General features: G+C 36.4%; 1 protein-coding gene across 16 annotated transcripts in view; it reads right to left on the bottom strand.

Annotated features, from left to right (window-relative positions):
• Nucleotides 1-111: 111 nt before the first annotated feature.
• The window catches only part of gphna (gephyrin a), a 78,707-nt gene continuing 64,311 nt past the window's right edge, over nt 112-14,507 (bottom strand). For 9 of the 16 annotated variants that reach the window (XM_089120465.1, XM_089120473.1, XM_089120468.1 and 6 more), the window contains 13 exons: nt 11,652-11,744; nt 10,956-11,011; nt 10,347-10,466; nt 9,513-9,571; nt 8,375-8,528; nt 8,171-8,292; nt 6,356-6,443; nt 5,648-5,721; nt 4,714-4,778; nt 4,195-4,296; nt 1,803-1,906; nt 1,614-1,710; nt 112-1,521 (listed from right to left, as the gene is read on the bottom strand). In XM_089120465.1, the coding sequence (XP_088976591.1) occupies nt 1,388-1,521; nt 1,614-1,710; nt 1,803-1,906; nt 4,195-4,296; nt 4,714-4,778; nt 5,648-5,721; nt 6,356-6,443; nt 8,171-8,292; nt 8,375-8,528; nt 9,513-9,571; nt 10,347-10,466; nt 10,956-11,011; nt 11,652-11,744 (1,268 nt within the window). In that variant the 3' untranslated portion in view covers nt 112-1,387. The remainder of the gene's footprint in view (nt 1,522-1,613; nt 1,711-1,802; nt 1,907-4,194; nt 4,297-4,713; nt 4,779-5,647; nt 5,722-6,355; nt 6,444-8,170; nt 8,293-8,374; nt 8,529-9,512; nt 9,572-10,346; nt 10,467-10,955; nt 11,012-11,651; nt 11,745-14,507) is intronic. The other 7 variants (XM_089120469.1, XM_089120475.1, XM_089120478.1 and 4 more) reach the window with 1 other exon arrangement.

The raw sequence follows: 14,507 nt of genomic DNA, 5'->3' as shown, positions 1-14,507 counted from the left end.
CATATTTATTAAGTACATATTTAAAAAAAAATATTAAAAAATATATATTTAGTAAATAATAAACATACATCATACATGGATGAAAATAAATGACAGATATGGAGAACTCAATCATCTTTCAGAGTTTATTTAAAAAAAGAAACTGAACCACGTCTTTACATAATGATCAAGAATTTTAATTCTCGCATTAGATCAGTATTACAGAAAATGATATTATAGTACAGAGTTTTTCAATATCTTTTCAATACCATAGTATATTCCTTAGGAGTGCTGGTCACTTGTCTGTACAATATCACTCTTGCATTTTTTTGACTGTACATTTTATGTAATTTGTTTAAAAAGGCTGTCAGCACTTAAATAAGCTGTCTTCATCTTCGAAGTTAACAAATAAAAGTTTCCAGGGAGCTCAGCCTCTAGGATTGGGCCGGGCGAGTTTAAATGTAAGGGTAGTGGGTAAAATAGAGAGTAATAAGGGCAGAGCTATGAGGGTCAGTTTATTATGAAGTATGTTTCAGACTGAGGTAGCCTGTAGCACAGGACATGCCTCCGTGTGTGCTGAAGTAGCACAGACTTTAGACAGACCCGCACCCGTCATCGTTTTCCGAAAACGATCCGTACAAAGTCTGTGACATCAGCGACACACGCTGCTTTTCGGCGTCATGACCACAAGACCCCCCCCACCCCCACAGCCCTGGCTTTTGGCACTGCGCACATAAACACGACTCACAAGATAAACGACAAGCAAAGCGGTTTTGTAAACCCTTTATGAAGCTTAATGAAGTCTTTATGGAGCATATAATACTAAAGGGAAAGAAGCTGGGTCACCTTGGTGCACTTTGAGGAGAGATGAAAAGATCCAGCTCCCGTTGGGGATCCAAAGGGGTCCCCGCTGTCATTTTGAAGAGCTTTTCATTCCTCAGTGACACATTTTCTACCGATGAGAAAATAAGCTTTCTGATGTAAGTGTGACAGGCGCCAACAGCTGTCTATTAAAATGCTACGGCTATCTATAAGTTCTAGCATTGAACACACAAAGCAATTGCAATGAAAGAGAACAGAGTTGCTTAATATGATAATATTCATCATTATATTAATAATCATAATAATTATAACAATATATTACAGAATAAATCTCTTATATTTCATATATATATATATTTTATCACTTTAAAAGGTATAATATTTTCTGTCTTTGAAATACTATGTCTTCGAAGTCGTATTTTCATAAATTTCACATATTCGTCTGTTCGAAATGTTGATTATTCTGGATCAACTTCTCCCAAATCAATAAAAACTAGCTGTGCCGTTGCATATTACAGAATAGTAATGATATGTGGACATGCACCACTTTCTTGCTCTATACTTGGTCTGTCCCCTCAAGATGACATCATAGCCGTCCTATGACCATGACGTCCACGACTTCACCCTTGTGCAACTCCACGTATTGCTCTGTTTTCGGAGGCAACATCAGAAGGCCGTTGGCACTTCGCATGCTCATTAGCCGACTACTCATTTGGTTTCCTGAGAAACAGAGCAGGAAATTGCTATTTAGCGTACAGATAAGTTACTTATAGCATGTGTCTGTGAATATACACATAACTAATTATGTATACCTGTGCTCTGTGCCCAGGGAAGTGGTTCCTGGTGGTGCCATGTCAGTATACAGCGATGATATTCTGGACGTGGATCCAACTTTACATCACATGACAGCTGCAAAGAAAAGGACACACGCTGATGACATCCCAGAAGTACAGAAACACAATGCAAGGCACAAAGACTTGAGCTTTTGTGGCTGTGCTCACCCTGGCTTTGATGATGGTGGGCCGTGGGTCCAGTATCCCCTGCATCTTTCTTAATGCAGGAATGACAAAGAGGTTACAGGTTACAACAGCTGACACTGGGTTACCTGAGAGAGAAAGGAGAGATGACTGTTGAGGTGAAGACTATGGCTGTGCAGAATCTGAACTGTGGATCAGTAGTAGATAGGAAATCAGTTCTGTCTCCTGATAAAAGCATCACTGATGTCCATAAAGCAACAATTAAACCCCCCAAATTTAAATTCTGTCATTTATTTGCCCTCATGTCGTTCCAAACTAGCAGAATGATTGTGCTGCTCTTTTCCATTTATTTCATGTATACAATGATCAGTGGCTGTCAAGCTCTACAAACAACAAAACAGCATAAAGTCATGCAATAGCTTTGCAAGAGGAACTGACAGCAATTTGAATCATTATTTGCTGAAAATATACCAATATCTGCCATCTCAAATCTGTTGTAAACTGCATTCATACGTCAAGTCTGTTATGCTCACCAAGGCTGCATTTATTTGATGAAAAAACACAGTAAAAAAAGTAATATTATCTATTTTAAAAAATGTAATGTATTCCTGAGATGGAAAACCTAAATTTTCAGCAGCCATCATATGGTTTATTTCTTATCATTAACTATGTCGAAAATGGTTGTGCTAAGAAATATTTTATTCGAAACTATATTAATATAAATACAGTTGTGGTCCGAATTAATGCCACCCTTTGGTAAATATGGGGAATCACATTATGAAATAAATGTTTTTTTCTCCAAAGCTGGCCACAATTATTGGCACCCCTAGATTTTTTTACGCGTAAAATAAAAGTGTATTCCTATTAATATTAACCTTTTTTTTTGTACACCAGGGTGACTAGGAACATGAAATTGTCTAGCCATTACTTCTTGTTTCACAGGAGTTTAAATATGAGGAAACTCAGGCTAAATTCCCTTTATCATCCATCACAATGAGTAAAACCAAAGAATATAGTTCTGATGTGCATCAAAAGATTGTTGAGCATCACAAAACAGAAAGTGACTGTAGCTAAAGATTTGAAAATCACCATTCTGACCATCAAGGCAATAATTAAGAAGTTCCAATCAACTAAAGATGTTAGGAATCTACCAGGAAGAGGACGTGTGCCTATATTGTCTTAATCCACGTTGAGGAGGAGAGTTTGAGTGGCCTAAGACTCTTCAAGGATCACAGATGGAGAATTGTAGAGATTACTTGAGTCTTGGGGTCAGAAGCCAACCCCCAATGCCAATGATTTTTTTATCATATTTTCCCAGGGTGCCATTAATTCTCACCACAACCGTATATTAATTATATTATATATATAATATATGAATACATGTCTTTTTCAGGATGCTTTGATTATTAGAAAGGTCAAAATAACAGCAATTTTTTTTGAAATAGAAATCTTTTGTAATACTTAATATATCATTGCTGAATGATAGTATATATTTCTTGTATACTTTAATTAAAATTAAAAGAACATAATAAAGATTTCACTAAGCTTCTTTTGTGTTCTTTGGAGAAAAGGAAAGTCATACGAGTTTGTGACGAGACGAGGGTGAGCAGATGATAACAAAATCTTAATTCCTGTGTCAACTGCCCATTTAAAGAGTCTTTTTTTATGTCAGAGTTCAGTTTGTTCAGTTCAGTTCACTCATGTTGATGATGAAAATGTACATGTAGATTTCAGGGCACACGCCAGTAATACTGGGTCTGGGGAAAGGAATTGAACTCTGGTTCGGACCAAACCAATCAAATAAAGTAACCCAAGACTCTCTGATAAGACAAATGTGTAGCACACTACTAACTAAATTCAGTCAAAGAAGAAGAGTGTGTCGAGTGCAGAGGTGCTGCACCACATCAACAGGAAGGGAAGAGGGGCATTGAAAGCAAAAGGAGGACAGGACTATTTCAGACAAATAGCAATTTCAAGACACTAAGCCACATCACGGTACACAAACGGAAGGGCTTTGAGAGGTTGCAAAAGAACTAATAACTACAAGGAGTGCCATGGACGCAAAAAAAAAAGAAAAAGCAAAAACACAAAGCTTCTCTCAGAAAACAGAACAGAAAGCGTCACATTGGAAAATCAGAACAAAAATATTAGTTCCTATGTTTCATTTCATTGTGTTTTTGGAGGTTGTTAGATTAGACAAGGATTTTCCATGTTTTGTTAACATCTTGTGTCCGTAATAATTATATCATACAGGTCCCAAATGAGCCCGAGTGCACTAAAAAGAGATTTCGTGTTAAATCCTGTTCTGATTTCGAAAACCAGTTAATTAGGGTTTTGTGTCAAAATTTCAAGTCCATTTCCGTTTTCTGAGCGCGGGCTGAAGACAGGGCTTATTTCCTGAATTAAGAGCACCTACTTCCTCGTGGGGGAGGAGGCACAGGCAGTCTGCTGGCCTCGCTGTCACTCAGGGGCACAGTCTCCAGAAGAGTCGCCCCTGTGTCTCTGTAGGTGAAATTACCTTTAAAGGGGAATATAGAAATTGCCACTGTCACCACTGCCTCGACCACCTGGTTTCTGAAGGCACAAGGTGGGAGCACAGTGGGCTCGGGAAGGGGGCAAGCCTGGGGAAGCTGATCGGGCCAGTGGGCAAGAAGGGAAATGTAGGTTTGCAAAAGGGTACATACTGTAAGTGGGCTGATTATATTTAATGGAGAAGGGACCATTTAGTTTGGAGATGGTACTATATAGATATGTAGGTTTATGTATGTACTTAGAAAAAGGGAAATTGTTCTAATTGGTACAATACATACATGCGGAAAATAGGAAACTCAGTCACCTGGGTTTGTGTGTGTACGTGTTCTCATTTGTGTTAAATGAGAACATTTTTCCTGTCAATACTTCTCTGTTCGCATGTTGAATAGATGGCGTATTGTACCTGGAAGGGCGAAGATCAGCTTTCTTGTACCGTCAATGTCTAAGGTGGCAAACGTAGTAGGCAAACTGAAACAGAAATAGAATAAAGCATTAATATTCGGAATTCCAGGAAAAAACGAAATCATTAAAAAAAGGATTATTATCACAAATTATTGCTCGGCTCTCTAAAACACTTCATTCTGATCGATCAATCAGGGCATTCGTCGATCAGATGCACACTATAGACTCAAGCTCTTTCGTTTTATACTAACGCCACTGGCAAAGCATCTCAGTCATCAACTGTAGTGAAATCAAACTCAAATGAGATGAATGCCACAAATGACCAATCAGAATCAAGTATTCTAGAGAGCCATGCAATTAAAACTGGTGTTATTGTTAACTAAAACTATATATATATATATAAAAAAAAACAAGCACACAAGTCAACAAAATATATAACATTGTTCTAGTGGTTTTTGGATATTTGAATCCAAACATCTTACATATTGTGCCTTTAAGCTGAAATAAAATAAAATATAAATGAAAAATAAAATGATGAAAACAGAAAAATTTGAAATGTTGACTATTTTATTTAACTGAAATAAATTTCTATAAATAAATGGCTAAATGAATGTACTACTAAAATACAAATACAACTGAAATAAAAATATATATTTTCTAAAACTAATACAATGACAAAAGCACATTTACAGATTACTAAAGCAAAACCTGAAAAAACAAGCAAAAATAAAAGCAAATTAACAAATAAAAAACTATAGAACTATATAAATAATACTAAAAGATATAAATATAAACTTATATATAAATAAAAAACACTATATATATAAAAAAAACACTTGTATGTGTTTTTCGGCAGTTTTATCCCAGAGCACAACCAAATGCCTGCCCTCACGTCAGTGCAGTAGACTTTAACTACCACTGCTTCCATCACTCACCCTGGCTTCATAAACACTCGACCGAAGTGGATCTGGGCATGGAGGTCTATATCCAGCACTTGCTTCAGGTAGTCCTGAGAAGGAAAAAAAGAAAAAGAAAACAGACGTTAGTGGCGTGTGCGTGTTTGCGTTTCTCCTCTTATGTAGTACAACAACACATCTATCCCCGCCTGGTGAAGTGAAACATTGGGTAATTAAAGAGCTCTAATTAATAGGGCGGAAAATCAAGAGCAAGAGGCGGTCAGTGCACTGCTGCCTGGGCAAAGACCCAAAATAAAAGGTCAGATTAACAAGTGTTGCTTTGTGGCAAAAAAACAAACAAAAAAAAAACAAGCAGAAACACTAGATGGCAGTAAAACACATGGTGACCTGTGGCATGAGCTCTTAAAGGGTTAGTTCACCCCAAAATGAAAATTCTGAGTGAGACAGCTCTCAGATTTAATCAAAAATATCTTAATTTGTGTTCTGAAGATGAACGAAAGTCTTAAGGGGTTGGAACAACATGAGGGTGAGTAATTACTGGCAGAATTTTCATTTTGGGGTGAACTAACCCTTTAAAGTGTTTGGATCTGAGATCTCATGGCCAATGGAATCTTCTCCTTGACATGAAGCAGATTGATCTGTGAGGCCTCATTCCTTTATTGAAAAGCTCAGACATTTCAAGCATGTGACCTTGCCTACACTTCCAGACAACTCCAATCAACTGACCTTCTCACCCATGGACACTCCCCCGGAGGTGATGATGACATCAGCACGACTAATGCCCTCGTTTAGGGCGTTCAGCAGGTCGTCTGGGCTGAAGGGAGAGTTAGAAAACATGTTCATGCCAAAGGACTTCCATTTTCTCTTTGCCACATCCATTACTGGCATATTGGTAAAAAGTGTCAAATGTTTGCTTACGCCAGGTTCACACATACTTTATTTCCTGTCCCCTTGTTAACAGATTATAGCATTCACACCGCACACGGATGCGGTCCGGCAATGTGTTCCAGGAGTAGTGCGTATTGTTTCCGCACTGTCTATTAAAGTGACAGTGTATTGTTCGCATAAAAATAAACACAAGGCTTTTTGCCCAGAGTAAAGTAAGGGAAACTACACCTTACCTCATCTTTAGATTAACAAGTCTCTTTGTGGAGGTGGAAAAACAAAGCTCTTTATGGCCCGCATTTCTTGTATGTAGATTTAAATCCCAAAAAACAGGCATGAGAGTCGGCTGATTAGTCAAAGTGCAAGTTTTACTTTAAAATGTTTCTTTAAAAGAAAAGTATGTTTAAATGTTATCCCACTTTCTTGAGCAACCTAATATATAAAACTAGAAGTAATGGATCGAATAATAGATTGTTTAAAAACGTGAACCAGTTTATAACTGTAATGTGTACAAAGAGAATCACAAACGTCTTGATTAGAAATAAAAATTACGAATAAATGTTGTGTGTGTGGTATACAGAATAGGATCAGTTGCACACTGCAAACATGTCATATGTGAAAGCACATGAACCCGTGCTGCTTCTACACTGCGTACTGCAAACGGAGTGTGTGTGAACCCGGCGTTACACTGTCGCTACTGCAAATTGAATGCAAGAAATAACCTGAATTTAATATTGTTTTATTCATCAAGGAAACATTTAATTGATCAAAAGTGACAGTAAAGACGTTTACATTGTTGCAAAAGATTTATTTGAATCTTTTTTACATCGTCACAAAAGATTCAAATAAATGTTGTTCTTTTGAAATTTGTATTCATGTAAGAATCCTGAAAAAAAGCATGTATTACAGTTTCCACAAAAAAAATATTAAGCAGCACAACTGTTTTTAGTATTGATGATAAGAAATGTGTCTTTAAAAACAAATCAGCATAATAAAATGATTTCTGAAGGATCATGTGACACTGAAAATAGGAGCAATGGCTGCTTTGTCATCACAGGAATAAATTACTTTTTAAATTATATCAAAAGAGTAAAGTTATTTTAAATTGCAATAATATTTCACAATATTACAGTTTTACTGTATTTTTGATCAAATAAATGCAGCCTTGATGAGCATAAATCTTACTGACCAAACCCTACTTTTTTTTTTTTTTGGATGGACTTCATTGGATATGTCAGCAGAATTACATAAAGCAATACATAATACATTTCAAAATACACAATATCTTTTTTTTTATATTTTATATTTATACTAAATGCATTAAATACTTTAGTCAAACTCGTTTTTAATCACTTATCACAGCAACTTTCAATTTAAACCTATTTGTAGTTGCTCTTTATACATGTTTTTGTAAACATCCATACAGAATATGTATGAGAACACAAATAATGGTGGAAAAATACTTCAGAGGACTGCAGGAAGTGCTGTCGTTCGATAAATTCTGCTGAGACGTTGTATGATCCTGTATCGATTCTAAAATATGAGCTGGAGTTTCAGAGGAGTGCTGAGGATGGAAATATTTAGATATGTGCAAAGCTGACTGTGTGAGTGTGTGTGCGTGTGCGTGTGTGTGGGCGGTAAAGGAGGGATGCTGACTTGTCTCCGACGATGCCGAGGTTGATGGTGGGATAGCCGTGCTCCTGAATGGTGGCCAACAGTGTGGATCGGTTACTGTCCCTGATCTTGCCTGGGTGGAGGTCATCCTCAGGGTTCAACAACTGCACACACAAGCATTTATAAACACGTTCAAACTCATTTTTAATGACCATGAGCAAAAGAGTGCAACAAAGCAAGCCCTACCTCATTGCCAGTGGACATGACTGCTACAACTGGGAATTTCTGCACCTCCACCTCTGTGACTCCTACAGTGGCCAAGAGGCCGATCTCAGATGGACCCATGTGAGTGCCTTTAGCCAACACACACTCTCCACGCTTGATATCATGACCTATAGGCCTGTGTGTGATACAAGCAAGTGACTAGACTATAACATCAGCCTTTAAAATACCAGTTTATATTATTCTAAACAAATGAGCCTGATTAAGAATATTCACATCAAGCATCAAACATGATATATGTACACACACACTACCGTTTTTTTTTTTGTTTAAGAAATTAATACTTTTATTCAGCATGGGTGCATTAAATTGAATAAAATAAAATATTATTTAATAAAATCTTATTTAAATAAATGGCGATTTATTAATGGAGATATAATGGAGATATATTTTAAAATATATCCAAATAAAAAAACAGTTATTAGGAGGTTAGTTAAAAGGTTAAAATTAACAATAAAAGGTTTTTGATAAACCCAACAGTTCTAATAAATAAATAAATAAATAAATAAATAAATAAATGAATTCAACAAAATAAAAATGGATGTGAGAATATATATCTCTCCGCAACACTTGAACGTATAGAGACTTGCTACATGTCATCACAAGCATGAACTGAGTCTATCTGCAGCGTTTAGCTACTGGTCAAGAGATATTAAAAAAATAGCTATTTTTTGCTTATAACTTCTGAATGGTTTGCCAAAAAATCAACGTCTGATTCAGTTGAGTAAAAGATCGAACAATATCCAATTTTCCTATATCACCTATTTTGCATGCCGACCATTTTTTATTTTTACGTAAAATGCTCTATTTTATAAATGCATTGTCGAATCGATACTTACACAGGAAGTGTCATCGGGACTGTGCCCGGAAGGTACTCAAAACATTTTATTGGTAAGCAGGCATTAAATTGTATTGCTAGTGATCGTATTTATGCTCTTTCAAACATTTTCATGTTGTTGTTTTTTTTTTTAAATGCAGAGGCTCTGTTCTTTCTTTAGATATATTGCATGTTCAAATATTCTTACAACAAAATGTTATGGTAAGTATTAGGTTTAAAAAAAAATCTCTTTTTCTTGAGGAAGCAAACTACAGTCCAACTCACCTGATATCCTGTCCTGGACGGGCCTGAACCAGGATCCTCACTTCCAGCTCCTCTGTACCCTGTCAATCATAACCAACCCATAACCAGACACCTGTACACTAATGAAAGACACTGGACTTTCAATTATATGCACTTTTTAGACACTTTTTAGAAGGTTGTATGTGTTGTGTTTCATCCTAATTAAAACCATTACACAAAACATTTTTCCTTAAATATTTACTTTAAAAATCCTCCTGTATAATTTACTGTAATTATATAGTTGTAGATTAATTGTGTTTTTTTATTTTATTTTTTATAAATATATTTGGTTGTTTTTTTTTCTTCTTCTTATTGTCTTTGAACACTTTGATGCATGTTTCACTTTCGGGTCAAAATACGTGAAAATCGTCGAAAGAAAGTAGCTAATACTAACAAAATGGGCAGCATCCTCAAAAGGTAGAAATTACTCAAAATTAACCATATCCCTAAAAATAAAAGCTTTTGTAGTTATATAATACTTTTACATTTACATTTATTCATTTAGCTGACGCTTTTATCCAAAGCGACTTACAATTGCTATATATGTCAGAGGTCGCACGCCTCTGGAGCAACTAGGGGTTAAGTGTCTTGCTCAGGGACACATTGGTGTCTCACAGTGGATTTGAACCCGGGTCTCTCACAGCAAAGGCATGTGTCTTCTCCACTGCGCCATCACCACCCTTACTATTACGTTTATGAAAACTTACTTTTATGAGTAAGTTAAAAGTTATTTATTACAAGTTTCTATTTCTTTATTTACATTTATTTAGAAATATTATATATTCATTATTGTGCTTGAGAATGTGATATACTTACGTCTTCAGACTCTCGTAGCAGTTCTGTGTCTTCTACTTGCACTACAGCGTCTGCACCACATGGGATAGGAGCACCTGTCGTCACCCTCATCACCTGGCCTGGCATAACTGTGAGAGTGGGCTACACACAGAAAAAGACCCTTCACCACTGTATAAAAATAAACATACATGTGTACAGCTTTGGTGTGGAAGCAAAACACTGATGTTTTGTCCTTCTGATACTGGGTTAAATACAATTGCATAGTACATTGCTATATGTATGGCATCAGCTGAGAAAGCAACAGTACAACAGAATGACCCAAGACACAAATGCAAACACACACACACGCACTGTGTGGACGTCAGCCGTGAGCACTGGAGTGCTGGCCTGCACTCTTCTGCACACAGCCCACAGGGATCACCCCCTTCTCTCTCTCTGTGTAACGCACTCATTAAACATGCTCACTGATTCTGAGTTTTCTTGCCATCTGAGCACACAAGTCTCCTGCAGATGCAAGGAACCAGTGCAAAAGCAGGCATTTCCAGGGTATGTGTAAGGAAGAGAAACTCAGCATCTTCACATTAGGTTTTCATGGCACAACAGAGCAAGAAGAGTGTTAGCTTAACTCACCTGCTCCCCAGCCTGAGACTCCCCGATGATGAAGCGATCACCAGGGCCATCAGCAGCTGAAAAACAATAACAGGAATAACTCACAGAGTTAATTTCAGCAGGTTTAAAGGTTTGGTGAATGAGATTTTTAATGGTAATAAGGTTAAGAATAAGGTTGTTATACCTTATTAAGATTATTATGATAAAGTATTATGGGTAAAAGGGAAATAATCATAAGTTCTAATGAATATGTCAATTACACATTTTTTATTGGCACAGTGCAGGTGCCAATTTGGCCCTGTTCCAAAAGGTGAAAAATCTGCTCTTTAAACTTGGTCAACTTGTTGTTGAACTACAAACATCATATATGTTAAATTATGTATATAGATTTGATTTGTTGATGTATCTACCTCGTACATATACATTTAATGGTGGTATAAAATTACCTTGGATGTTAAAACTTTCTCAAAATGTTTGTTTGGGCAATGTCAAGTACCCTGAACACTAAATGTGCAAATGTATGTTTATGGGCAGGTTCTATTACATAATCAGTTATGTGATCGCTCTGCTCTTAAGTCAGTATAAATGAGGTACAGACTGAGAGAGGTTGGAAAATCTCCAGACCGAGCACAGTTCTAGCAAAAGCAACATTTGGGTGGAAAAGGGGTAAACGAGACTGATTGTGATTGTGTGAATTTGGCAGAAACTGGTAATCACCTCGAACAGCATAGCCGTCTTTAACTGACGCAGGGAAAGGAGGCAGGTTGTCTTTGGCGTAGACGTCCTGAGCCAGAACTCGACCCATTCCATCTACAAACAAAAAAAAAAAATCTGATGAACTCATACAATCATAAATACAACATCAAAAAAGAAGGATAACTTCCTTGTAAAATGTGCCTAGATCAGAGCCCAGCAAAAGAATGCAAATGCATGAGAAAGCAAATGCACACATGCAGCAGGACAACAGACATCATGAACAGAGTGACGTACAAACAAGAACAGTGCATATTATGATGTACACTCTCTTAACTATTTTAATAATACAAAGAATGTATTTTATTAACTACCAGTTAAACATTTCATGTTCTATGTTTATTCCGGTAGCCTGCAAGCTAACAGGTTAGCATATTAGCTTAGCATACAGCTAATTGACAAACTTGTAGCTAATTGACAAACCTGCTAGCCTTGTACATTCAATCGCAAAAATTATACACCATTATTTGTTGTAGCTAGCACTGCTACAAAATGATAACCCATAATAGTGAAATAACATCCCTAAGTCTTGAAAATCTTATATAAAGTAGATTTTTTTTCTCTTCAAATCATCTTAAATGACTGAAAAATTCCTCTAATTGAGAAATCAGCCATCATTTCAGTGAATCAAACTAACTAGTTTGTATACTATCATAGCATACTGCCAGTCGTTGAGGCTACTAACTTTTAGAGCCCGACCGATAAAGTTTTTTAAAGGCCGATACCGATACAAATATTTTTGAGTTTTAAAATCCGATATTCCGATATATCGGCCGATATTGTATTTATTTATTTTTTTAAACTGGACATGATAGTCACAAATTTTTTCATGCTTATTTGAGTTAAGAGAACTGACGGGGATGTTCTTTTAATTGTTATTCAAGCAATGTATGTATCGTGCCCAACTCAACGAGTGTTGCCAACAAGAACGGTGTAGAGTGCCCTCTGGTGGACAAACTATACAACTCCAACACTCATGACATGGTTGAAGCGTGTTTCGTCTGTTTTTATTTTATTTTTGAAATATTCATTTATCGGCCATTATAACTGCCGATACCGATAGTTTGGAAAATGCCTAATATCGGCCGATAATATCGGTCTGCCGATATATCGGTCTGGCTCTACTAACTTTGTATTCAGCTAGTCAATAAGCTAGCTAGCTTAGCGTACTGCTAACTGCTACCCTTGCAGATTTGAAGCTAGCATAACCCAAAAAAAGATATTTTGATTATTTAAAAGAATATCTTTAATTTGAAAAAGTTATTTTCATTACCTAGAAGATTATTTTTTTTAATAACGGGCACTACAAGAGGGGTGCATCTCAATCAGTTCCCTAGTTCAATAGTCAGGGCACTGATCAGGAAGCCAGCCATTTCAAGCAATGTGTAATAATAGTAGTAGTAATATGTACAATACTTTTCATAAAGAACTTTGTCAGTGGTCAACTAACATGAAAGCACACAAATTCACACATAGCCTAAATTAAGTTGTAGGAAAGATGGATGCGAGTGTTCCCTGAAACACAGATGTGACATTTCCTCTGAACACCAAACATACACACTTACACTCACACACAAAGCCTGAGATCTCTTGGGGGAGCAACAAGCGCCCTCCCACACATGAAACGAAGAAGAGAAAAGAGAGATGACAGACAGAGAGGAAGAAAGAGGGGAAGGAATAAAGAATCAGGGAGAGCCAGAAGGAGAGAGAGAGAGAGAGAGAGAGAGAGAGAGAGAGAGAGAATAAAAAGAGACAGAAAAAGAAAGAATGAGAGAGTGCAAAGGTGCTCTTGTAGAGATAAAGCAGGAGAATGAGAGAGGGAGAGCGAGCTGATGCTAATGAGGCCTCTCCTCGGTTGGAGGCTGATTAGAAAAGACTTATTTCTCTAAAACAGCACATCTGACGAGGCTCTAAATATAGCGCGTGTCTGGATTGGGAGATCAAACAGATGGGGTCTGTGTTATCTACACACAGAGATGAGTACTCAAGCGCGCATCACAGAGCCCTGACAACCCAGTCACCGTGAAACTGCAATGATTCCCTGCAGCTACAATACAACAAGCCCAGATCAACTCAACACAGCCGAGCACAGGCCCGTAAACAGACCACATGTAAGCCAGGAGTCCATACCAAATGCTGTCGTCTTGAAATGAACACTAAAACAGTGCTCCCAAAACTTAAGTTAAAGTTATCTTTGACTCAATTAACATAACATTTATGATTTATTTTTTATATAATACTAATAAGCTTGGGAAAGACACTTAATAAACTTCTCGTAACTTCTAACCAAAAGAAAATTTGGGGGAAAAACTTGGTTGCTCTCTAAAGAGCAGTATTGAGGATATTTATAATATATTGTACACATAAATTCCATATATTATAAATAGAAAATATGATATGAGAATATTACAATATTTATACATGCATGTACATATACATTTTAATCTATCCTTTAAAACTAGAATGATTAGTTGATTTTTCTAATTATATAGTTTTTACTCTTTAAAATCATGAAGAATCAGCCATAATATCAGCCAATCATACACTATAGTTCAAAAGTTTGGGGTCAGTGAGATTTATTTATTTATTTATTTGAAAGAGACTATCAAAGAATTCTAAAAATATGCATCACAGTTTCCACAAAAAATATTAAGGAACACAACTGTTTCCAATTGATAACTACAAGAAATGCTTCTTGAGCACCAAATCTTTAAAAACTGGAGTAATGGCTGCTACAAATTAATCTAATTAAATTAGTTACTTAAAAAATATACTAAAATTGACATTGTAAATTGTAATTCACATTTTTTCTGAATCTTG

The sequence above is a fragment of the Pimephales promelas genome, chromosome 15 (assembly GCF_988280905.1).
Source record: "Pimephales promelas chromosome 15, fPimPro1.hap1.1, whole genome shotgun sequence".
Taxonomy (NCBI): domain Eukaryota; kingdom Metazoa; phylum Chordata; class Actinopteri; order Cypriniformes; family Leuciscidae; genus Pimephales; species Pimephales promelas.
This window is presented reverse-complemented; position numbering and strand designations above follow the sequence as displayed.